Source organism: Trichomycterus rosablanca, chromosome 16 (assembly GCF_030014385.1).
Source record: "Trichomycterus rosablanca isolate fTriRos1 chromosome 16, fTriRos1.hap1, whole genome shotgun sequence".
Lineage (NCBI taxonomy): Eukaryota > Metazoa > Chordata > Actinopteri > Siluriformes > Trichomycteridae > Trichomycterus > Trichomycterus rosablanca.
Genome location: NC_086003.1, coordinates 29643379 through 29671232, shown reverse-complemented (window position 1 = coordinate 29671232; position 27854 = coordinate 29643379). Strand labels below are relative to the sequence as shown.

The window sequence follows — 27854 nt, the reverse complement described above, 5'->3', positions numbered from 1 at the left end:
CTGGGATGAACCAGAACACCGACAGTGACCAGCAATATAAATCTTTTGATATAATAGGCACAAATTCCCACAGATACACTTCAAAGAAGAAGAGCGTACCATGTATTTAGCTTATATAGTTTTTATGGAAGGGGGGTTTCCTACATTAAACTTTTCCCTATAGTCATTCATTCAGGTACTGCCAGTCTGTACCTAGGGCGACTTTAATAGTTCTAATTATCTTGACTGCACGTCTTTGGACTGTGGGAGGAAACCGGAGCCCCAGGTGGAAACCCACACGGACACGGAAAGAACTGGAACGTACTGGGAAATTTCCTTGAATGGCGCAGCGGTGAAGTATGCTGGTCCACTACTGCTGACATCTGAGGGTATGGGGTTCGAATCTCAGCCGTACTATTGGTTCCAACAGCCTTGACATTGGGAGGTGCGCTCGTCAGTGCTCTCTAAGTGCAGGTCCCAAGCCCGGATAGAAATAAGAGGGTTGCGTTAGGAAGGGCATCCTAAATAAAAACCGTGCCGAGTCTGGTATGAGGACCAGATCTGCTGTGGCGACGCCTAAATACGGGCGCGGCCTTGTTTGAAGAGGTCACATGGTACCGAAGAATCCAGAGCATGAATTTAATTTAATACGCTTGATCGTTAATCTGGTACGGACTCGTGAGCACTCGCGTGTTAGGAGAAGAAGGTTTGAGAAACTTCTGTTGACACTCGGCGCTCGTGTAATCTCCAGCACGTGATCACGACCGCCCTGATGCCCTCTTGCAGCCGGGGCAAAACAGAGCCCCATTCATCCGAATCCGCCTCCCGCTCCCTCCTGACTCCCTCCCTGCTCGGTCCTGATCCTGTCTTACCCCCCCGTCAGATCTCTCAGACCTGCGCTGGAGATCAGCAGAAACCATGACTCTCCTGACCGAGGAGAAGCCCCGCCGCTTCCCCGAGCCGGTGAACCACCCCACCGTGACCCTAAAGTCCTCCTCCACAGGCTGCGAGGTCGACGGGAAGGGCGTGGACGCCACGGGAACAAGGCCGGAGTGCTCGATCATCTGCCCCGTGGAGCCCCCCAGGAGGTCCCGTGGGCGGCTCCTCATGCACGGCGCGGTGATGTTCGGACGCGAGTTCTGCTACGCCATGGAGGCGGCGTTCGTCATGCCGGTTCTGCTGAGCGTGGGACTTCCACGGAGCCTCTACAGCCTGGTGTGGCTCATCAGCCCGGTGCTCGGATTCCTCCTGCAGCCGGTCATCGGGTCGGCCAGCGACCACTGCAGGTCGGTGTGGGGGCGCAGGAGACCCTTCATCCTCACGCTCGGGGTCATAATGCTGGTCGGAATCACCATGTTCCTTAACGGCGACGCTCTGGTTACAGGTAAGAACTTCTCCAAGACGTTGGAAGCTTGGTTAGATCATAGTTGGCGTAAAGTTCTAAAGTTCTAAACACTTCTAGATGGAACTTTGATGTCTCGAAGGGTATCAGCATTATTGTAGATGGTTTTTCACGGAGCCTTCACCGAACTGATTAAAAAACCAAATACTTAAGATTCCTTAAAGGTTCCTCGGTTCTATTTCAATGTCTGGAACCATCTTTTGGACACAAAGCTTCTCCAGGTTGTACCTGGAACCTTTTTGGTTGGAGACCTCCAGATAGACCTGACGTTCCTCGTAGGTTCCTTTGATTGTTAATTATCCTGGATCGGATCGTTTCTATCCTGATGATGAACCTTTAAACGGTTCCATGACGTCAACATGAGGTTCCACATCAAACCTTTTCAGATATGAGATCCACAGTCATGTGTATTTTTGGCGTAATGGGTTCCGGAATGTGGAATCTTCTAGCCTGCAGCATTTCTCCGCCAGTGTCAAGAGTGGGGGTGCTAGCAAGGTTAGGCTAACATTGATGTGACATGAAGCTACATTTGGGGCCGTGACCACTACTATATACACAGTCGTGAAAAAGTTAGGACACGCCCACATTTATTACTACTTAAAATGTCTAAAATTAGAATCCGGTCACCACATCAGCTGCAGTGATTAAACCATCGTTAGAGGACATTGGAGTTTTATTTAAACCTCAGATGTTAGTTTGGTTTGCTCCTGATTGTTGAAGTGAGTGGTATCACCATGGTGAGATCTAAAGAGCTCTCTGAGGCTTCAGAAAGAAGCTTGTAGATGCAAATGAGTCTGGGAAGGGATTTAAAATGACCTCAGAACAATTAGAAATCAGCCGTTCCACTGTCCAGAGTGGAGAACATTTAAAACAACTGCCAACATGGTCAGGTCTGGCCGTCCTAACAAGTTCAGCCCAAGAGCAGTGCTGGGTTTTGCTCTGGAGCCCCTAGAGCTGGTTATTGAGCAGAGAATTTTGCACAAGCTGCTCAACGTAATGGACAATACCACACACCCGTTACACGACCTGCTGATTAAACAGCAAAGTGCCTTTAGTGGAAGGTTCCGCCAACTTCGCTGCAACAAAGAGCGCTATAGGAAGTCATTTCTGCCCACAGCGGTGGCAACCTATAATAACTCTCACTGGTGCAGGAGAAGGACTCAGAACCTATAACACCCACGAAAGACAATTAAACTTACAATTTGCACAGGGTACTGTTTTTATTTTTTATTTTTTATTTAAAAATTTCAAATTGCACAACGTCTGTAACTGCACCTTCAGCCCCCCCCCCCCTTTTAGTTTATTTTGTTCTTGTCCTGTTAGATGTTTTTATATTATATTATTATTTTTTATATTATTATATTTTATTTTATTTTATTCATATATGTATATTTTTAGATTTTATATCTTACTTGTATTTACATTTGTACTAATTTTTTTATTCTTTATTTACCTCATTGTAATGTCACTGTGTGATGTTTTTTGTCATAATTGTTATTGCTGCTGCGACACCACAATTTCCCTTCGGGGATTAATAAAGTACTCAATCAATCAATCAATCAATCAAGATGCATGAATGTTGTCACGGACCTACAGGAGCTCCTGCCACAGTTGATGTCAAGGCTCATGCATCTACCATCAGAAAGAGACACACAAGTTTGATTTTCATGGGAGGTGAGCAAGGAGCAAACCCTTACTGTCAAAAAAACATCAGGAGACTAAAGTTCACCAGAGAAACACAGAGACAAAGACCAGGACTTCTGGACCAATGTGCTCTGGACAGATGAATCCAAAGCTGAATTATTTGGGCGCAGTAACAGAAGACCACACACAGCATTAGAGCAGAAGAACCTCATACTACCTGTGAGGCATGGAGGTGGAAATGTCATGGTTTGGGGCTGATTTGCAGCAGCAGGGCGTGGCAAGCTCTCCATTATAAAATCCACGATGAATTTTTCACTGTATCAGAGGCTGCTTGAGGAAAATGTAAGACCATCTGTCCAAAAACTGAAGCTGAAGCAGAGGTGGACCATGCAACATGACAAAGACCCAAAACATTCCAGTAAATCCACCAAGGAACGAATCAAAAGAAAGAAACGGAGAGTTCCGGAATGGCCGAGTCAAAGCCCGGATCTTAATCCTATTGAGATGCTGTGGGGTGATTTGAAACGGGCTGTGCATGCAAGAAACCCCTCAAACCTCACACAGCTGAAGAAATTCTGCATGGAGGGGTGGGAAAAACGTTCTTCCAGTTGATGGCAGAGACGGTAGATGGTTATAGGAAATGTCTAACTGAGGTTATTTCAGCCAAAGGGGGAAACACCAGCTATTAGAGCATAGGGTGTCCTTACTTTTTCCTCACTATAAATTTCCAATTTTTGTTCTTTACATTTTACAGCTTGAGTTTAAAAGTAATTGTTTCAGTTTATTTGTTTAGTTATATAAGCTGCATCTCTCAGTACTGTTCAAATGAAGCTCAAATGTTCATATGACAACATATAAGACAAAGGTTCTCATGGGGTGTCCTAACTTTTGCACATGACTGTAGATCCCTCACCCTCACATGCACCATCAGATCAGTGGCGTCACTAGGAGCTCATGGGCCTCCTCAACGAATTTCATATAAGTATAAATAACAGTGCTGCTCGTCGGGCGGGGATGCGACGGGTCATGTGCTGCGCGCCGTGGTGGAGGTGTGAGGTTTGGGAATAAAGGGACACGACAGGGACTTCAGTGAGCGATACGACACATTAGACTGCCTAGCTCCAGCACCAGCACCCGAACTACCTATTGGGTTCAACGCTCTTCCAGTTCGATTCCCAGGTGGAGCGGTCCTGGTCCTTTCTGTATGGAGTTTTGCATGTTCTCCCAGTGATCGTGTGGATGTCCTTTAGGTGCTCTGGTTTCCTCCCACAGTCGTGCAAGTGAGATTAATTAGAGATACTAGAAATGATCCCAAGTGTGTGTGTGTGTGTCTTGTGATGGACTGATGACCTGTCCAGGGTGGAACTAAGTGTTGCAATTATGGTTAAGGGCCTTGCTCAGGGGCCCGAGAACGGCAACTTGGCGTTAGTGGGGCTTGAACCAACAGCCTATTGATTACCACTCAGAATAGTGTGAAAACAAAAACATCCAGTGAGCGGCAGTTCTGTGTGCTTGTATACTTAAAAAAAAAAAAAAAAAACATATATAAAACATATATTGTATACGTACATGATCAGATCAAATCTACTCTTTATGGGCATGTTGGAATTTGGAGGTGGACGGACTCCAAGAGCAGGAAGCCACGCCCATTTTTTCAGAATCGAATATCTATGAGATGTGCTAGCACGTGAGGTGTGGCACCTAATTGCAGAGTGAGAGCCACGTTCCAGGCGACCGTGCAGCTCTGGAAACGTCAAGTGTTCCACCTGATGGGGCAGGTCATGATCGTTAAGTGCAAATGATCCGCGCTGGTACTGAAGTGAGATTAGATCGTTAGCGTTTCCTCCGCCTGACTCTCATCGTTAAGTGCTCGGCTCTGCAGCTCCGCTAACGAACTAATCAGTCGAATTTCCTCTCGAAATCCCATCGCCACAGTCAGGCTGAAAACGGGGACAGACGTTTCATTTCTGTGGTTAAAAGAACAGCCAAAAGTATCCGGACACCTGAGCGTGAGCTTGTCGAAATGAAGTTAAACTGTGGGCTCTAAAAAGCTCCACTCCTCTGGAAAGGCTTTCCACAAGATTTTGGAGTATTTCTGTAGGAATTTGTACCTGTTCAGTCAAAAAAAAAGCAGTTATAAGGTCAGAAACTGATGCTGGACGAATAATCCCGGAATACAAGTAACGTTCCAGTTCGAAGTCAGAGCTGAAAACATCCAGTAAGCGGCAGTTCTGTGTGCTTGTATATGTAATAAAAACACAAACATCCAGTGAGCGGCAGTTCTGTGTGTTTATATACGTATAAAAGCAAAACAAAAACATCCAGTGAGCGGCAGTTCTGTGTGTTTATATACGTATAAAAGCAAAACAAAAACATCCAGTGAGCGGCAGTTCTGTGTGTTTATATATGTATATAAGCAAAACAAAAACATCCAGTGAGCGGCAGTTCTGTGTGCTTATATACGTATAAAAGCAAAACAAAAACATCCAGTGAGAGGCAGTTCTGTGTGCTTGTATTCGTATATAAGCAAAACAAAAGCATCCAGTAAGCGGCAGTTCTGTGTGTTTATATATGTATATAAGCAAAACAAAAACATCCAGTGAGCGGGAGTTCTGTGTGCTTGTATTCGTATATAAGAAAAACAAAAACATCCAGTGAGCGGCAGTTCTGTGTGTTTATATACGTATATAAGCAAAACAAAAACATCCAGTGAGCGGGAGTTCTGTGTGCTTGTATTCGTATATAAGAAAAACAAAAACATCCAGTGAGCGGCAGTTCTGTGTGTTTATATATGTATATAAGCAAAACAAAAACATCCAGTGAGCGGCAGTTCTGTGTGTTTATATACAGTATGTATATAAGCAAAACAAAAACATCCAGTGAGCGGCAGTTCTGTGTGTTTATATACGTATAAAAGCAAAACAAAAACATCCAGTAAGCGGCAGTTCTGTGTGCTTTATATGTGTAAGACAAACAAAAACATCCAGTGAGTGGCAGTTCTGTGTGCCGGTAGACACGCCCACGTGAGGTTCTTAACATGCTTCTTGTCTCTTTCAGCTGTGGTCAGTGGGCAGACCCTGAAGACCACCTGGTCCATCGTGGTGGTCATGCTGGGCGTGGTCATGTTCGACTTCGCGGCTGATTTTATAGACGGGCCGGTGAAGGCGTACCTGTTCGACGTGTGTTCTTACAAGGACAAGGAGAAGGGTCTGCACTACCACGCCCTGCTCACCGGTAGGTACAGGAGGGTGAAGGCAGGGGGGGGGGGGGGTACACACCGCTGTACATGGTCAAAAGTATTGGGACACCCGACCATGCCAGCTTGTCTGACACTTTTCATTCATTCTAATCCCATCATTTCCAGCTCTGTGGATTCAGCTGCTGACTATTCGGCCTCTTAGGAACTCTGTTAGTTGCTCTAATCCCCCTTTTCCACCGAACATACTCGGTTATTCAGTGCCAACCGTGACGTCAGCTGTGGGCGTGTCAGGTTGTGTGGACGTGGGGCGCTTGTGCCAAACTACTGACAGAGATACCAGAGCTTGTTGGCACAGATTTTACCAGCTGCAGCTCTGTGCCACCCACTCTGTGTGTGTGTGAGCATGTGTGTGTGTGTGAGCATGTGTGTGTGTGTGTGTGTGTGTGTGTGTGTGTGTGTGTGTGTGTGAGCGTGCTCAGTAGGAGGTTGGTGGTTTTGGTCATGTGCTGGATCATGAGTTAAACATGTGCTGGATCATGAGCAGCAGCAGCATCACATGACCACCACACATCAGAGGTGTGTGTGTGTGTGTGTGTGTGTGTGTGTGTGAATGTGTGTGTGTGTGGGTAGGTGTGATGTGCTAGTGTGAGTTAGCATACTTGCTAAGCTTTATTCACATGCTTACATGCACACACACACACACACACATTTTCAGCACTTTGGTTGTAAATGTGCTTTATAAATAAATTACTTACTTACTTACTTACATTTGAATAGATACACAAACAAGCATACACACACAAACTCACACAAGGTAGTGTTGGCATGTAACTCACACTAGAACATCACTCACACACACACACACACACACATACGCGTTTATGTGAAAAATGGGGACGTAAGAGAAACCGCAGTCATATCAGGACCTGCCTTTCTAAAGGTCCTGGAAACAAAATAAGACTATTTTTTGGATTTATTTAGCTCACATATCATCTCTGTCTGTTGATTTTTTAATTTTTTTACTTTTTTAAAATTTTTATATTTTTCAGGTTTATGTTAAATTTTAGGACCTAATTTCTGGTTTATGTTCATTTTTAGGACATAAAAGCACACACACTTTAAAGTCAGTTACTACTAACATATTTGGGACATAAAGAAAACTCAGGACCACATCGACAACAATTAATAGAGTATGATTAAGACACAGCTTGTTCTTATTATAAAAAACAAAACAACTAAATACTTATGATTTAAAACAGAGTTTTTAATATAGTGCCTTTTATAAACATGTAAAAGACATCACCATTCAGCATGACTTGAGAGTAACAGAAATATTGACTGCTTTTAACAAAGCTGCTTATCATTTAGACTATCAACATTGTAGTATGCATAGATTTATAAAACAGAATTATCTAAACACGATATAAAAGTGCAAACAAAATGTCAACAGATGTGCTAATATATAGTGAAGAAAATAATTATTTGATACACTGCCGATTTTGCAGTTTTCCCACCTACAAAGAATGGAGAGGCCTGTAATTTTTATCATTGGTACACTTCAACTGTGAGAGACAGAATCTAAAAAAAAAATCCAGATAATCACATTGTATGATTTTTAAATAATTAATTTGCATTTTATTGTATGAAATAAGTATTTGATCACCTACCAACCAGCAAGAATTCTGGCTCTCACAGACCTGTTAGTTTTTCTTTAAGAAGCTCCTCCTATTCTGCACTCATTACCTGTATTTATTGCACCTGTTTGAACTCGTTACCTGTATAAAAGACACCTGTCCACACACTCAATCAATCACACTCCAACCTCCTTACTATGGCCAAGACCAAAGAGCTGTCTAAGGACACCAGGGACAAAATTGTAGACCTGCACAAGGCTGGGATGGGCTACAGGACAATAGCAAGCAGCTTGGTGAGAAGGCAACAACTGTTGGTGCAATTATTAGAAAATGGAAGAAACACAAGATGACTGTCAATCTTCCTCGGTCTGCTGCTCCATGCAAGATCTCACCTCGTGGGGTAAGGATGATCCTGAGAAAGGTCAGTAATCAGCCCAGAACCACAAGGGAGGACCTGGTCAATGACCTGAAGAGAGCTGGGACCACAGTCTCAAAGATTACCGTTAGTAACACACTACGCCACCATGGATTAAAATCCTGCAAGGCACGCAAGGTCCCCCTGCTCACGCCAGCACATGTCCAGGCCCGTTTAAAGTTCGCCAATGACCATCTGGATGATCCAGAGGAGGCATGGGAGAAGGTCATGTGGTCAGATGAGACTAAAATAGAGCTTTTTGGTATCAACTCCACTCTCTGTGTTTGGAGGAAGAAGGAGGATGAGTACAACCCGTCCCAACCGTGAAGCATGGGGGTGGAAACATCATAATTTGGGGGTACTTTTCTGCAAAGGGGACAGGACGACTGCACCGTATTGAAGGGAGGATGGATTGGGGTCGTGGAAAGCGAGATTTTGGCCAACAACCTCCTTCCTTCAGTAAGAGCATTGAAGATGGGTCGTGGCTGGGTCTTCCAGCATGACAATGACCCGCAACTAAGGAGTGGCACCGTTAGAAGCATTTCAAGGTCCTTGAGTGGCCTAGCCAGTGTCCAGACCTGAACCCAATAGAAAATCTTTGGGGGCAGCTTAAACTTAATGTTGCCCAGTGACAGCCCCGAAACCTGAAAGATCTGGAGAAGATCTGTATGGAGGAGTGGGCCAAAATCCCTGCTGTAGTGTGTGCAAACTTGGTCAAGAACTACAGGAAACGTCTGACCTCTGTAAAGGTTTCTGTACCAAATATTAAGTTCTGTTTTTCCATTGTATCAAATACTTATTTCATGCAATAAAATGCAAATTCATTATTTAAAAATCATACAATGTGATTTTCTGGATATTTTTTTTTTAGATTCTGTCTCTCACAGTTGAAGTGTCTCTACGATAAAAATTACAGGCCTCTCCATTCTTTGTAGGTGGGAAAAGTTGCAAAATCAGCAGTGTATCAAATACTTATTTTCCTCACTGTATAAAACAGAAACATATCTGAACACGACATAAAAGTGCAAATAAACATCAACAGATGTGCTGTACTGTGCCAAAGTCTTGGGCATTTTATGTTTTTCATTTAATATTCTGTTTTTTTATTTGTTTTATTGGTCACTGCCCTTTGTAGTTCCACTATTACAGACTGTTGTCCATCTGTTTCTCTCTTTCTTAATCCCCTTTACTCTGTTCTGTAACTTTCAGTACCACCACAGAGCAGGTATTATTTAGGTGGTGGATGATTCTCAGCACTGCAGTGACACTGAACATGGTGGTGGTGTGTTAGTGTGTGTAGTGCTGGTATGATGGGAACAGACACAGCAGCGCTGCTGGAGTTTTTAAACACCTCAGTATCACTGCTGGACTGAAAATAGTTCACCAACTAAAATGCTGTAGGCCGCGTAAAAAAACTCCAGCAGCTCTGCTGTGTCTGATCCACTCGTAGCAACACTACACACACTAACACACCACCACCATGTCAGTGCCACTGAAGTGCTAAGAATGATCCACCACCTAAATAATACCTGCTCTGTCCTCGTAATTGTAATAGGAAATTGTAAAGCTGCTTTGAGACAATGCTTCATTGTAAATAAATTTTACTTTGGTCTTGTGGTGGTCCTGACCATTAGAAAACAGAGTAAAAGGGACTAACATGGAAACAGATGGACTACAGCCTGTAATTGTGGTACTACAATTACTGCAGTGACCACTAAAATGTAATTAAAGTCTTTTACACAGTACTTTAGAAACAGTGCTTTCTTTTAAGAGTGGTAATTCTGTTTTTGACATAGTATTTAACAGCTGTCCAGTCTCGATTTCTGAGTGCATGTGGTTCAGCAATGATGCATGAGACACGGTCTCTCTTTATGGGGACCCGACAACTCTGAATAAATGTCAGAAGATGTTTCTCAACAGCATTTACTTCTTCATTGCTCCACTTTTTCCTGTCCTTCAGGATACCTGATAAAGGAAATGTGTGCTTTGTTAATATCATATTAATATGGACTTAATTTGCAGTGCCTATAAAAAACTTTATACCCTATTCAAATTATTTTCTTTTCTCACATCATACCATGACAATAAAAATGTCTTACTTTTTTAACTGTATTTACACATTATAACACAAACTATTAACCTTGCATGAATAAGTAATCAGTCCATTAGAGTAACCATTTTTAAGTTGCTCAGGTACAACCAATCACCTTTCAGATCTTATCCTTCACTGACCTGGTCCTGACCTAAATCTAATGAGGAATAAAAAAATCGGTTGATGGATTTGAAGAGAGCAGTTTATTGCAGGTCCCCACGAAATTTGACTAACTAACAATTTTGCAAAGTTTGTTTGTTTATTATGATTTAAATGTCATGCTCAGTGATAGCTCAGTGGTTAAGGTACTGGACTAGTAAACAGAAGGTTGCCGGTTCAAGCCCCACCACCACCAAGTTGCCACTGTTGGGTCCCTGAGCAAGGCCCTTAACCCTCAATTGCTTATCGTGTTCAGCTCATTGTGTAAGTCGCTTTGGATAAAATTATAAAAAGGAGGGCGAAAAGGCAAAGATACTTCAAAAACAACTGAAGTTGGAGATTAAGGAGGGGAAACAAGCCTACAAACAGAGAGTAGAACAACAGTTACAACAGGAAGGAGTGCGTCAGGTCTGGAATGGCATGAGAAAGATCACTGGTTTGAAACAGAAGGAAGGAGGGCTGCTTGATGGTGACCAGGACACAGCTGAGGACCTGAATTTGTTCTTCAACAGATTTGAACAATCTACCTCACAATGCCTTCTACCTGTTGCACACAATGCCACCTTGTCATCAGTAACCACACCCTTAACACTTAAACCATATCAAGTGAAAACTGGATCGACTTAAGCAGGGAAAAGCAGCTGGACCTGACGGAATCTGCCCCAGGCTGTTGAGGATTTGTTCCAGTCAGCTTTGTGGCATTTTCACACACCTTTTCAACCTGAGCTTGCGTCTACAGAGGATCCCCACTCTGTGGAAAACTTCCTGCTTGGTTCCCGTTCCCAAAAAGAGACACCCAACAAATCCCAACGACTACAGGCCTGTCGCCCTTACTTCACATGTTATGAAGTCGCTAGAGAGACTAGTCCTTGCTCACATCAGACCCAGAGTGAAGGAACACATGGATCCTCTACAGTTCGCCTACCAACAAAACATCGGCGTGGATGATGCTCTCATCTATATGTTACAGAGGGCTCATGCTCATCTGGACAGTGTGGACACTACTGTGAGGATTATGTTTTTCGATTTTTCATGTGCCTTCAATACTTTACAGTCCCTGACAGAAGTTCTGTCGCTTATCCCTGTTGTGGAAACAAAAGCTTATAACCTGACTTTAAATTCATCCATTGGTTTTAGAAATGACTCATATGAAAGCTGAAACCCTCCCAAATGAGGTTTAATTTACGAAAATAAATTTGCTTCACTGCAGAAATATTGATCATTTAATGAACACAGAAAGGTCAGATTTTGGCAAGACAAAAGTTTTGTCGCCTTGTCATATAATGCACCCAATCCTAGTTTACATCCTCACCTGTGCTCACTAATTGATCGGTTAATTAGTGGGTGTGTATAAAAAGAACCCCAGCACCCCAGACCTTCACTTGAACTGCAACTTCACCTCTGACAACATGCCAAAAATCCACCCTGCGACCAAAGCCTTGATTATCAAGAGGCTGAAGACCAGATCCACTGCAGAGGTGGCTGGCACCTTTAATGTGTCTCAGCGTCAAGTACAAAGAATTAAAAAAAGATTTGAAGAGACTGGAGATGTTTTTGACAAGCCCAGGTCCGGCAGACCCCGCAAGACGACTGCTAAGGAGGAACGTTTGTTGGTTAGAAAATCCAAAGCCGGCCCCTCTTCCACTGCAGCAGAGCTCCACCAGGCCTGGTCACCTCAAGTCCCTGTGCCAACTAGAACAGTTTGTAGGATTCTGTCTCGAAATGGCCTCCATGGTCGAATCAGTGCCCAGAAGCCAGCACTAAACAAAAGGCAATTAAAAAACCGTGTGGCATTTGCCAAGGCCCACAGCCTGCTAAACGGATGGACGCTGGAAAAGTGGCAGAAGGTGGATTTCTCAGATGAATCTTCAGTTGAATTACACCACAGCCGCCACAAATACTGCAGGAGACCTACTGGAGCCCGTATGGATCCAAGATTCACCCAGAAAACTGTTAAGTTTGGTGGTGGAAAGATCATGGTCTGGGGTTACATTCAGTATGGGGGTGTGCGAAACATTTGCAAGGTGGAAGGCAATATCAATAGCCTAAAACATCAAGAAGTATTAGCTACCTCTTACATTCACAATCATAAAAGGGGTAAAATTTTGCAGCAGGATGGTGCTCCATCTCATACATCCATCTCTACATCAAAGTTCCTCAAGGCGAAGAAGATCAAGGTGCTTCAGGACTGGCCAGCCCAGTCACCAGACATGAACATCATTGAGCATGTTTGGGGTAGGATGAAAGAGGAAGCTTGGAAGACAAAACCAAAGAATCTTGATGAACTCTGGGAGGCATGTAAGACTGCATTCTTTGCTATTCCTGATGACTTCATCAATAAATTGTATGAATCATTGTCGAACCGCATGGATGCAGTCCTTAAAGCTCATGGAAGTCACACAAAATATTAAATATGGCTCTAATAGCACCACAACTTCATTCACCAATGTTATGAAACATATCTTTGTATTTGAAGTAAATTATTTGTTTGATTTTCACATTACTTTTTGTGGGCGACAAAACTTTTGTCTGGCCAAAATCTGACCTTTCTGTGTTCATTAAATGATCAATATTTCTGCAGTGAAGCAAATTTATTTTGGTAAATTAAACCTCATTTGGGAGGGTTTCAGCTTTCATATGAGTCATTTCTAAAACCAATGGATGAATTTAAAGTCAGGTTATAAGCTTTTGTTTCCACAACAGGGATAAGCGACAGAACTTCTGTCAGGGACTGTACAACCTGCACGGCTAGGTGAAAAGATGCTGAAGATGAATGTGGAACCAGCTCTAGTCTCCTTGGTTTTGGACTATCTATCTTCTAGACCACAGTTTGTGCGACTTAAAAACTGTGTCTCTGTAAAAACCTTGAGCAGTATGGGGGCCCCACAAGGAACAGTCCTGTCGCCTTTCCTGTTTACGCTGTATACATCGGACTTTCAATATAACTCTGTTATTAAGAAAACAACTGTTTTCTTCAGAAGTTTTCAGATGATTCAGCAGTCGTGGGTTGTATTAGAGCAGGATGTGAGCAGGAATACAGGGGCACGGTTAAGGACTTTGTGGACTGGTGTAGCAACAACCACCTACAACTAAACATCACAAAAACCAAAGAGATGGTGGTGGACTTTAGAAGGAGGAGGAGGGATCCTGAGCCAGTTACTATCCTAGGAACTGAGGTGGAACTTGTACCCAGCTACAGGTACCTTGGAGTTCAGCTGGACAACAAGCTGGACTGGTCTACACACATGGAGACGGTGTACAAAAAGGGGCAGAGCAGACTGTACTTCTTAAGAAGGCTGAAATCTTTTAACATCAGTAGGCCCCCTTTGTGCACCTTTTATCAGTCTGTGGTGGCCAGTGCTCTTTTCTTTGGAGTGGTTTGCTGGGGTGAGAGTGCTAGAACAATGGACTCAAACCGAATAAACCACCAGATCAAAAAGGCCAGCTCCATAGTGGGGTCTGAACAGGACTCAGTTCAGCAGGTAGCAGAGTTAAGAATGCTCACAAAGCTTAACTCAATTATCAAAAACCATTCACACCCACTTCACTCCCTGGAGGTGTTTCGACAGAGCACCTTCAGTCACAGACTGATTCCTCCTAAATGCCCAAGAAGGACAGGCCCTGCTGAGTCTGGTTCCTCTCAAGGTTTCTTCCTGTAATTTTCAGGGAGTTTTTCCTTGCCACAGTCGCCCTCGGCTTGCTCAACAGGGGTTTTTGTATCTGTTGGTCCTGGATTTTGTAAAGTTGCTTTGAGACAATGTCTATTGTAAAAAGCGCTATATAAATAAAGTTGACTTGACTTGACTGACTTGACTAAATGCAGGACTGAACGCTACAGAAAATCCTTTCTTATAACTGCTATCAGACTGTTTAACAATTCACAATAATCCAAATAAACCATTTATAAGAAATACTTACTTCTGTATGCTATGCATGCACCATTAAACCAATGGTTACATACAGTGTATCACAAAAGTGAGTACACCCCTCACATTTCTGCAAATATTTTATTATATCTTTTCATGGGACAACACTATAGAAATAAAACTTGGATATAACTTAGAGTAGTCAGTGTACAACTTGTATAGCAGTGTAGATTTACTGTCTTCTGAAAATAACTCAACACACAGCCATTAATGTCTAAATGGCTGGCAACATAAGTGAGTACACCCCACAGTGAACATGTACAAATTGTGCCCAAAGTGTCAATATTTTGTGTGACCACCATTATTATCCAGCACTGCCTTAACCCTCCTGGGCATGGAATTCACCAGAGCTGCACAGGTTGCTACTGGAATCCTCTTCCACTCCTCCATGATGACATCACGGAGCTGGTGGATGTTAGACACCTTGAACTCCTCCACCTTCCACTTGAGGATGCGCCACAGGTGCTCAATTGGGTTTAGTCCATCACCTTTACCTTCAGCTTCCTCAGCAAGGCAGTTGTCATCTTGGAGGTTGTGTTTGGGGTCGTTATCCTGTTGGAAAACTGCCATGAGGCCCAGTTTTTGAAGGGAGGGGATCATGCTCTGTTTCAGAATGTCACAGTACATGTTGGAATTCATGTTTCCCTCAATGAACTGCAGCTCCCCAGTGCCAGCAACACTCATGCAGCCCAAGACCATGATGCTACCACCACCATGCTTGACTGTAGGCAAGATACAGTTGTCTTGGTACTTCTCACCAGGGCGCCGCCACACATGCTGGACACCATCTGAGCCAAACAAGTTTATCTTGGTCTCGTCAGACCACAGGGCATTCCAGTAATCCATGTTCTTGGACTGCTTGTCTTCAGCAAACTGTTTGCGGGCTTTCTTGTGCGTCAGCTTCCTTCTGGGATGACGACCATGCAGACCGAGTTGATGCAGTGTGCGGCGTACGGTCTGAGCACTGACAGGCTGACCTCCCACGTCTTCAACCTCTGCAGCAATGCTGGCAGCACTCATGTGTCTATTTTTTTAAAGCCAACCTCTGGATATGACGCCGAACACGTGGACTCAACTTCTTTGGTCGACCCTGGCGAAGCCTGTTCCGAGTGGAACCTGTCCTGGAAAACCGCTGTATGACCTTGGCCACCATGCTGTAGCTCAGTTTCAGGGTGTTAGCAATCTTCTTATAGCCCAGGCCATCTTTGTGGAGAGCAACAATTCTATTTCTCTCATCCTCAGAGAGTTCTTTGCCATGAGGTGCCATGGTGAATATCCAGTGGCCAGTATGAGAGAATTGTACCCAAAACACAGCCCTGCTCCCCATTTACACCTGGGACCTTGACACATGACACCAGGGAGGGACAACGACACATTTGGGCACAATTTGGACATGTTCACTGTGGGGTGTACTCACTTATGTTGCCAGCTATTTAGACATTAATGGCTGTGTGTTGAGTTATTTTCAGAAGACAGTAAATCTACACTGCTATACAAGCTGTACACTGACTACTCTAAGTTATATCCAAGTTTCATGTCTATAGTGTTGTCCCATGAAAAGATATAATGAAATATTTGCAGAAATGTGAGGGGTGTACTCACTTTTGTGATACACTGTACCTCAATAAATACTAATTTTGTATGCTATGCATACACCATAAAAAACTTTACATGTATATAGTACCATACTGTACATTTTTATCTTATTGCTTGTTTTACACTGTAAGTTAATGTTGTATGTATACAAGAGGTTGTTGTTGTCTGAGCTGCTATAACAAAGAAATTTCCTGCAAAGGATCAATAAAGAATCTCTCTCTCTCTCTCTATTTATCTATCTATCTATAAGCGTCTGCTAAATGCCTAAAATGTAAATGTCATGTTTTATACTTTGGTTACATTCATGACAAAAACGGTAGTTACTCAGTACACAAGATTCATCAGTTCACAAGGTTATATTACACACACTCATGGACAATTTAGTGTCTCCAATTCACCTCACATGCACGTCTTTGGACTGTGGGAGGAAACCCGGAGCACCTGGAGGAAACCCACGCAGACACGGAGAGAACATGAAAACTCCACACAGAAAGGACCCGGACCGCCCCACCTGGGGTTCAAACCCAGGACCTTCTTGCTGTGAGGCGACAGTGCTACCCACTTAGCCACCGTGACGCCCTACCTCCAAAGTAACAGCTTTTAGGGAAGAAATAAATTCTTTCTTGTTCTGTTAAATTTAGGTGCAGCATTGGACACTATAGATCATAACATTCCAGTAGGAATGTCAGTGTTAGGTTCCATGCGACAGCTGGTTAAGTTTGGACATGGCACTAAAGATGTACAGTGGGGCCAAAAAGTATTTAGTCAGACACGGATTGTGCAAGTTCTCCTACTTAGAAAGATGAGAGAGGTCTGTAATTTTCATCATAGCTACACTTCAACTATGAGAGACAAAATGAGAAAAAAAAAAAAACCTTTGTTGGCAATGACAGAGGTGAAACGTTTCCTGTAAGTCTTCACCAGGTTTGCACACACTGTAGCTGGTATTTTGGCCCATTCCTCCATGCAGATCTCCTCTAGAGCAGTGATGTTTTGAGCTGTCGCTGGGAAACACGGACTCCACAAATGTTCTATGGGGTTGAGGTCTGGAGACTGGCTAGGCCACTCCAGGACCTTGAAATGCTTTTTACGGAGCCACTCCTTCATTGCCCGAGCGGTGTGTTTGGGATCATTGTCATGCTGGAAGACCCAGCCACGTTCCATCTTCAATGCTCTCACTGATGGAAGGAGGTTTTGGCTTAAAATCTCACGATACATGGTCCCGTTCATTCTTCCCTTAACACGGATCAGTCGTCCTGTCCCCTATGCAGAAAAACTGCCCCAAAGCATGATGTTTCCACCCCCATGCTTCACAGTAGGTATGGTGTTCTTGGGTTCTTCTTCTTCCTCCAAACACGACGAGTTGAGTTTTTACCAAAAAGTTCCATTTTGGCTTCATCTGACCACATGATATTCTCCCAATCCTCTTCTGGATCATCCATATGCTCTCTGGCAAACTTCAGACGGGCCTGGACATGTACTGGCTTAAGCAGGGGGACACGCCTGGCACTGCAGGATTTGAGTCCCTCTCGGCATAGTGTGTTACTGATGGTAGCCTTTGTTACTTTGGTCCCAGCTCTCTGCAGGTCATTCATCAGGTCCCTCCGTGTAGTTCTGGGATTTTTGCTCACCGTTCTCATGATCATTTTGACCCCACGGGATGAGATCTTGCGTGGGGCCCCAGATCGAGGGAGATTATCAATGGTCTTGTATGTCTTCCATTTTCTTACAATTGCTCCCACAGTTGATTTATTCACACCAACCTGCTTGCCTATTGTAGATTCACTCTTCCCAGCCTGGTGCAGGTCTACAATTTTCTTCCTGGTGTCCTTCGACAGCTCTTTGGTCTTGGCCATGGTTGAGTTTGGAGTCTAACTGAGTAGGCTATGGACAGGTGTCTTTTATACAGATAACGAGGTCAAACAGGTGCCATTAATACAGGTAACGAGTGGAGGACAGAAGAGCTTCTTAAAGAAGAAGTTACAGGTCTGTGAGAGCCAGAAATCTTGCTTGTTTGTTATTGACAAAATACTTATTTTCCACCATAATTTACAAATAAATTCTTTAAAAATCCTACAATGTGATTTCCTGGATTTTTTTTTCTCATTTTGTCTCTCATAGTTGAAGTGTAGCTATGATGAAAATTACAGACCTCTCTCATCTTTCTAAGTAGGAGAACCTGCACAATCAGTGGCTGACTAAATACTTTTTGGCCCCACTGTAGCTAAGTAGCTCTGTAAGCAGCTTCTAAAAGTTCTGTTATCACCCAAGTCTTTTGATGTGTGCGAGAGGGTTTTTTACCTTTTTTTAATTTTTTTATTTATGTATTTATATAGGGCAGTTGTAGCCTAGTGGTTAAGGTACTGGACTAGTAACCAGAAGGTTGCCGGTTCAAGCCCCACCACTGCCAGGTTGCCACTGTTGGGCCCTTGAGCAAGGCCCTTAACCCTCAATTGCTTAGACTGTATACTGTTACAGTACTGTAAGGGGTCCAAGGGGGCGTGGTCCGGGGGTACCTCCTGGAAATGAGTTTTTGCAACTTGGGATGTCTGGTATTACCACTAGGTAGAAACAACAATTTTACCTCTGCTTTAGTCAGGTCTTCCCTCTCATCAGTATCCAAAAAAGAATCGTGATCAAATATGTCACTGCTCTTTACGGTCTGAAGATCATCATTTACATTCTAATAGAAGAAAGATATTTAAACTGAACATCAAATTACAAAATATAAAACTTATTATGAACAAAATAGAAGATTGATTTTTTAAATTGGATTTTAATATACGCTAAGCTACAATATCAGGACTCGACACACACACACTTTCTGGTAATGACATTATCAGGACCTTGTAGACTTGAAGTAGAAAATCAGCCTTCACCCCAAAAAGTGTCTAAGAAAGTCATTTTCAGGACCTCCGTTTACTGACTGTTTAACTGGTTTAAAGTGTTTATTAAGGTAAAATTATTAACATTTTGTGTGTTTACACTGTGTTTAAATAATGCATGTTTACCTTCACCACTCTGATTTCTCCTCTCTGCCCATCAGAACAGTCAGGTTCAGCAGGTGACTTGCTGGTTTTTGTCTTTTCCTATAAAGTTAGAATGAAATAAGACATGAATACATTGCAGTAGCATTAATAACACCAATCTATTGTCATAAAACACAATTCAGAACCAAAATATGGTTTAATTTTAATGCGTTCTATTTCATATACGCTAAGCTACAATATCAGGACTCGACACACACACACTTTCTGGTAATGACATTATCAGGACCTTGTAGACTTGAAGTAGAAAATCAGCCTTCACCCCAAAAAGTGTCTAAGAAAGTCATTTTCAGGACCTCCGTTTACTGACTGTTTAACTGGTTTAAAGTGTTTATTAAGGTAAAATTATTAACATTTTGTGTGTTTACACTGTGTTTAAATAATGCATGTTTACCTTCACCACTCTGATTTCTCCTCTCTGCCCATCAGAACAGTCAGGTTCAGCAGGTGACTTGCTGGTTTTTGTCTTTTCCTATAAAGTTAGAATGAAATAAGACATGAATACATTACAGTAGCATTAATAACACCAATCTATTGTCATAAAACACAATTTAGAACCAAAATATGGTTTAATATTAATACAATGTATTTAATATACGCTAAGCTACAATATCAGGACTCCACACACACACACTTTCTGGTAATGACATTATCAGGACCTTGTACACTTGAAGTAGAAAATCAGCCTTCACCCCAAAAAGTGTCTAAGAAAGTCATTTTCAGGACCTCCGTTTACTGACTGTTTAAAAAAGACTATTTTGTTTTTCTGAGTATCTTCTTTGTCTTTCAAAGGACTCCTGTTGCGAAATAAGGTCCCCCCGATATTCGAGGACAAAGCTTCCTTTTTCAATAAGCACAAGGGCAAATACTCCCCTGCCTAGCATAAAAAACAAACATTATTTACTCTAAGAAAAAAACTGTTTAAATATCATTTAGTTGATTAAACAGTACTTAAAAGAAAGAGACTAAAATAATACTGCAAAACTACTGTAGAAAAATTAGACCTACCTTTATACTCGTTAATAAATCTCTCTTCAAACCATGGTTTATCTGTGCCTGAAAGAATGTGTTCAACAGCATCTTTTGTGGGGCTTCGCCTAGTTTTTCTTGACATCGTACATCCATACAGAATCCAACTTGAAGCTATGAATTAAAAGAAATGCATTAAAAATATAATTTGTAACATACTCATTCATGACCAAATAAATCTAACCACTTAGTGTACTGTACAATTATGAAATAAATATGCCTCCCTTTATCCTTATTGATGATGTGAGTACAGAAGTACACTCTGAACCCCAGTAAACATGCATTACATTTACTGAACAAACAGTGAACACAAATTACTGTATTACAGACCTGACAGGGCATAAAGATTAAGCATCAAATTTGCAAGGTTTAGGCCCTGTTCTTGCACATGCTTATAATATTTATTATAACCTGCCTTATTTCCTATTACCCTCAAATAGTGTTTCAATTTGAAATAAAAATAGATATCCTCAAATTAAAAAAACTTTTACTGTGTGCTTTATTTAGGCCTTTAATCCACTACCCTCTCTGTACATGTTCCACTTACATGTTTAAAGTTTAAATACATGTTTAAAGTCCCTTCTCTTACTGTGTGCTTTACTCAGGCCTTTTAATCCACATGTTCCTCTCCTACATCACTGACTGATATTCTCCTTCTCACTTTCTATATACCATTTTGTCTTCATTCCTTTACAACATTTTTGTCTCCTCCATTTTTAACACAGTTTGTATAACTTTATTTTACATTGAGCGTTTTCTCTCCTTTCTTTCTATAACGCTAAGAAGTGAGCACACAGTATGCTGTTTCCACTCTTTTAAACAGTCCTAACACCTTATATTTCTTTGTAATTAATAAAACAAAACGAAACACTAATGTAAATTATGCCGTTTTAAAACATTTTAAACACAAACTCGTTTGTACTCACCAGAGAACACAGTACACTGTCCCAAAATCACAAACGATGACGTCATTTTCCCGGGAAAATTCTCCTTCATCCAAAACGATTCAGTTTTTAGGATTCGACTCCAACTCTCGACTCTGCCGCTTGAATCAATCGAGTTGACTCTTCCAGTGACTTCCATTCACCAGCATGTATCAGTTTGCAGGAGTCGATTCCGACTCCTGCCTTTGGAATCACTAAAGTTGACTCCTCAACCTAAATTAATTTTAAACCACACCGCACTAAGGTAAAAGATAAAGAGCGATCTATATCCATATGTGCGCGCGTGTGTGTGTGTGTGTGTAAAATGCAAAATGCAAAATGTCAGTGTGTTGGCTACACAAAATGATATACACAAGTGATATACTGTACATGTGTTTTAATGTATGAATTTATTTGATGTTTCCATAAAAGTAAAGTGCTGGTGTTAGTGTCGCTTCTTTGCTTTGATTAATAGTCTATTGGTTCACATTTAAAGACAAGAATATGTCTGTGCTATGTTTATATTTTCCTTAATTCGCGCTAAAGCATAGCCTGATATGCTAATGCGGGGTAGCCTGCTAACACTGTGTATTGCAAGCGTTACTTCGTGACGTCAGGAAGAGCCGCCATCTTGAAGTGGGGTAAAACTTTTTCGAGTGTCCACTAGTTGGCGTGCACACTCGTGAGCCAAAAGTGCTACACCCACACCCCAGTCTGTTTCAGGCCTGAGAGAAATTTTAGGACATCAAAAAAACTCAGAGCAGATACGTTTTAGAGCATGCTGAACACGATAGCGTGGTCAGAAAAATCAGGACCTCATTTTTGGTCCTAACATGCGCCGAGGTCCTGATAGTGTGGGTGTGTTTTCTGATTCAAGTCCTGACTTTTCACAAAAACACACGCACATAAACAGATACACACACACACACACACACACACACACTTAAACAGATACACACACACACACACACTTAAACAGATACACACACATTTGAGTAGATACACACACAAGCATACACACACACACTAACAAAGTAGTGTTGATACCAGACACACACACACACCCACTTAAACAGATACACACACACACACACACACACACTTAAACAGATACACACACAAGCATACACACACACACTAACAAAGTAGTGTTGATACCAGACACACACACACACACCCACTTAAACAGATACACACACACACACACACACACTTAAACAGATACACACACAAGCATACACACACACACTAACAAAGTAGTGTTGATACCAGACACACACACACACACACTTAAACAGATACACACACACACACACACACACACTTAAACAGATACACACACACACACACTTAAACAGATACACACACACACACACTTAAACAGATACACACACACACACACACACTTAAACAGATACACACACACACACACACACACTTAAACAGATACACACACATTTGAGTAGATACACACACACACACACACACTTAAACAGATACACACACACATTTGAGTAGATACACACACACACACTTAAACAGATACACACACACACACACACATTTGAGTAGATACACACACAAGCATACACACACTAACAAAGTAGTGTTGATACCCAGACACACACACACACACACACACTAACAAAGTAGTGTTGATACCCAGACACACACACACACACACACACACTTAAACAGATACACACACACACACACACACACACTAACAAAGTAGTGTTGATATCCAGACACACACACACACACACACACACACACACACTTAAACAGATACACACACATTTGAGTAGATACATACACACACACACTTAAACAGATATACACACACACATTTGAGTAGATACACACACACACACTTAAACAGATACACACACACACACACACACACACTAACAAAGTAGTGTTGATATCCAGACACACACACACACACATAAACAGATACACACACACACACACACACACACACTTAAACAGATACACACACACACACACACACACACTTAAACAGATACACACACATTTGAGTAGATACACACACAAGCATACACACACACACTAACAAAGTAGTGTTGATACCAGACACACACACACACCCACTTAAACAGATACACACACACACACACACACTTAAACAGATACACACACAAGCATACACACACACACTAACAAAGTAGTGTTGATACCAGACACACACACACACACACTTAAACAGATACACACACACACACACACACACACACACTTAAACAGATACACACACACACACACACACACACACACACTTAAACAGATACACACACAAGCATACACACACACACTAACAAAGTAGTGTTGATACCAGACACACACACACACACACACTTAAACAGATACACACACACACACACACACACACACACACACACTTAAACAGATACACACACACACACACACACACACACACACTTAAACAGATATACACACACACACACACACACTTAAACAGATACACACACACACACACACACACACTTAAACAGATACACACACATTTGAGTAGATACACACACACACACACTTAAACAGATACACACACACATTTGAGTAGATACACACACACACACACTTAAACAGATACACACACACACACACATTTGAGTAGATACACACACACACACTTAAACAGATACACACACACACACATTTGAGTAGATACACACACAAGCATGCACACACTAACAAAGTAGTGTTGATACCCCAGACACACACACACACACACTTAAACAGATACACACACACACACACACACACACTTAAACAGATACACACACACACACACACACACACACTAACAAAGTAGTGTTGATATCCAGACACACACACACACACACACACACACACACTTAAACAGATACACACATTTGAGTAGATACATACACACACACACTTAAACAGATACACACACACACACACATTTGAGTAGATACACACACACACACTTAAACAGATACACACACACACACACACACACACACACTAACAAAGTAGTGTTGATATCCAGACACACACACACACACACACTTAAACAGATACACACACACACATTTGAGTAGATACACACACACACACACTTAAACAGATACACACACACACACACTAACAAAGTAGTGTTGATACCCAGACACACACACACACACACACACACACACACACACACTTAAACAGATACACACACACACACTTAAACAGATACACACACACACACACATGAGTGTATATGTGCTTGTGTGTGTGTTGTGCACTAGAGCGAGTCAGCATGTATGCTAAGCTTGTGTGTGTGTGTGTGTGTGTGTGTGTGTTTAGGTGTGTGTGTCGTGCACTAGAGCGAGGCAGCATGCAGGCTAATCTACTTTGTGTGTGTGTGTGTGTGTGTGTGTGTGTGTGTGTGTGTGTGCATGAGTGTTAGCATGTGATGTTCAGCATGTGCAGCTTATCATGGAAGGATTGATTGATTTGTGACCCCTGAAATCTCTCTCTGTGAGGCGTTCTGTCAAGGACGAGCTTGTGTAATCAGTAACAGAACCCTCTCGTGTTCCTCCTCAGGTCTGGGAGGGGCGTTCGGGTACCTGATCGGGGCCATGGACTGGGGCCACTCTGCGCTGGGGGCCCTGCTGGGCTCCGAGTACCAGGTGATCTATTTCTTCTCGGCTCTGACCTGGAGCATCTTCCTCACCGTGCATCTCTTCAGCATCCCTGAGAAGTCTCTCAGCAAGCAGTACCGGTCCGAGACGTCCTCCCCCCGCGCCCCCCTGCTCCCGGAGACCGCCGTCAGCACCTACGGCACCCTGCCCGAGGACCCGACACCCACGCCCGAGCTCCGGCCCCGGTCCCTCTCCGCCCTGAGCGAAGCCAACGCGGTCACGCCCAGCGCCAAGCAGCCCAGCGGTGAGGTGAGTCCACTGGTCTGTCAGGTACATCAGGATCCAGGTGGATCTCACAAGGAGCCAAGGTCATAATCACAGTTTATATTTGGGAAGCGGGGGGCACGTCCCCTTTTTACAATATTCAGATATAGTCAGAACGCTCACAAGTCACAAAATACGACTCCGAGTCAATATAATAAACACAGAACATATATTGTAAATGTAGCGTAGAAATAAAGAAATAATCTGTAAGTTCAGATAAAAACAACAACAGATTAGCGAGTGTATTTAGCCGTTTTACTTCGTGTCTTTACTTTCCTCCTCATTGTGTAAATGAATGTAATTTCTGTAACAAGAAGGTTCCAGTTAAAAGCTTCAACTGATACGTTTTGTTTTCATTACAGAACAAAAGCGCTCGATAAATCACGGCACAGCGGCCAAAATCCCAAACACAGCAAAAACAATCATAACCGCTGCTTACCTTAGCTTCTGTTCTTCCAGATGCTATTACATTTATAAGCGTGCGTCCCATTAGGAACAGAATCCGTTATTTTGTAAATGTGCTTATAATTAAAAACCTCCAAACTTTTCCCGGTTGTGAAGTAAAACAGGAAGTCGTTAGAAAGCCGATCGAGCGTTTCATTACCGCGTCATCTGTGTGACGCAAACTGAATAAATGCAAATAACAGCATTTCTTACTAACAATTAAAATCAGAAGCTCTGATTGGTTCAAAAAGCGGCTCTTTCAATCATTAGCACCGATTCTGTAGGAGCGTTCCATTCACATTATCTGTTAGTGTGAAGTGCACTATGTAGGGTATTCCACCATTTTAACTAGGGAGCGACGCTTCATCACTACGCCGGAAGCTGGCTGGAACATTTACACATTGTGTGTGTTGTGGGTTAAAACGGCCAGGGCGTTACTATTATTATTATTAGAGAGCAGAAAATGACACGATCAGAATATAATATATAATTAATTGTCACAGGTAACTAATGTTGTAACACGTGCTGACACTAGAGACTCTTGTTGTGCGCGAGTCATTTTTTGTGAGTCATAAACCGAGTCATTTGAAACGTTTCAGAGGGGCGTCCGAATACTTTTGATCATGTGTTATACATGTATGTGAGGGTATTAGAGGTTATTTGGGGTGTTTTTGTTCCTCCTGAATGAATCGGCTGTGGAACATCAGTCCCTCCTGGTTTTTTGAGGGTTTGTACGATGCAGTGAGGTGTGTAATTACGTGACGTGACACTGAATCATAATTAATTCCTCGTTTGTGCTGATAATGGATTAAATTTGGTACATGAATTGTTACAGGAGATCAAAAAGAGATAAAAAGCAACGTCAAATAAACATAAAAGTTCCTGAACGATGCGGCGCCTCCGTCTAAACCACTAGCCATATCTAATAATTTAGATATTAAAGATTCAATTTTAATCTATTTTTAAAGCATTTCCACCTTTAATTTACCAATTTAGCCATATCCAGTTCTCGATTGTGAATACACCGCTGCTTGCACGACCCCCGATCTGATCCAGGAGAGCCAGATCCCCACACACCGTTCTGTGTTTGATCTGCTACCGTTTTTTATCACCTGCCAGCGCCGGGTTCCTGCACTGGTTACATAGCGTATGGACGTGTTTGTGAGATCGGGCACTGACGGAGGCTCACAGTTGATGTTCCAGTTCATCCCTAAGATGTCTAATAGGTTTAATGTCAGGGCTCTGTGAGTGCAACACCAGTTTTGTTCTAGATTTGTATTTTGTCCGGTTCTGATTGTTTTTCGGAACATTTTATTAACATTCGTGTCCCTCTGTGTTGCCGTGTTGACTGGCACAGGGGGCACGGAGGCACAGATGCTTGCCGTGCCTCATGAATGTTAACTGGCTCCAGGTGGAAGGTTTTCTATATATCTCGGTTTCTCATTCTCAGACCACCAGCTCCTCTGTTTTATTTAATTTTGTTTTGTTTTCATCATCCGATTGTTTTAAAAAAAAATACATTTACCCTCTTTATCTTTCGATTTAGTCATATCCAGTTCCCATCTGTGAATACGCCGCTGCTTGCACGACCCCTGATCTGATCCAGGACAGCCGGATCACCAAGCGCCCTCTCTGTTCTGTGTCTGAGGTCAGGGCTCTGAAGGCGACACCAGTCTGATTGTTTTTCGGCCAGCGTGCGGTGCCAGCGTGCGGTGCCAGCGTGCGGTGCCAGCGTGCTTATTTCTTTCCGGGAACTCACCCGTTGTCACGGCTATTCGGACCTCGCGAAGGAACCGCCCTCAAGCTCGGGACTTGACAAACATCGAGCTCTGAAAAATCTTGTTTTGTTTTTATCATCAAAATGCATTTAACCCCCTTAATCTTTCAATTTAGTCATATCCAATTCCTAACTGTGAATACGCTGGTGCTTGCACAACCCCCGATCTGATCGATGTAAGTCGGATCACCACACAACCCTACGTTTACATTTGTGGCATGTAGAGGACGCTTTTATCCAAAGTGACTGAATACAATTCAAAGGGTTAAGGGCCTCGCTCAGGGGCCCAACAGAGGCACCTTGGCAGTAGTGGGGCTTGAACAGGCAACCTTTTGGTTACTAGTACCTGATGAGCTACCAGTGCTCACACCTGGGCTATAATGATTTTTTTTTTAAACCTTCCTCTACAATCATACTTATTTTTATTTATTTATTTTATTTGTCTTTACTGCCGTGTTCATGCTAGGTATTTCGTTTCAGTCGGTATAACGCGCTAGCAAAACACTGTGGATTGTGGAAACTCGGGCGGCCACACAGATGCAAATCGGGCGTGTCTGATGAAGGGGAGGTCGGACGGTGCCTCGTCCCACAACCGCTGCGATATCCGATCTTCAGGACCGGGTTCA

At 42.6% G+C, this 27854-nt stretch overlaps 1 protein-coding gene across 1 annotated transcript in view; it reads left to right on the top strand.

The window, feature by feature from the left end:
- Window positions 1-815: 815 nt before the first annotated feature.
- Window positions 816-27854, top strand: part of slc45a2 (solute carrier family 45 member 2) — a 38743-nt gene continuing 11704 nt past the window's right edge. Inside the window, exons 1-3 of the mRNA XM_063011904.1 lie at window positions 816-1363; window positions 6083-6259; window positions 24646-24992. Coding sequence (XP_062867974.1) covers window positions 898-1363; window positions 6083-6259; window positions 24646-24992 — 990 coding nt within the window. The 5' untranslated portion in view covers window positions 816-897. The remainder of the gene's footprint in view (window positions 1364-6082; window positions 6260-24645; window positions 24993-27854) is intronic.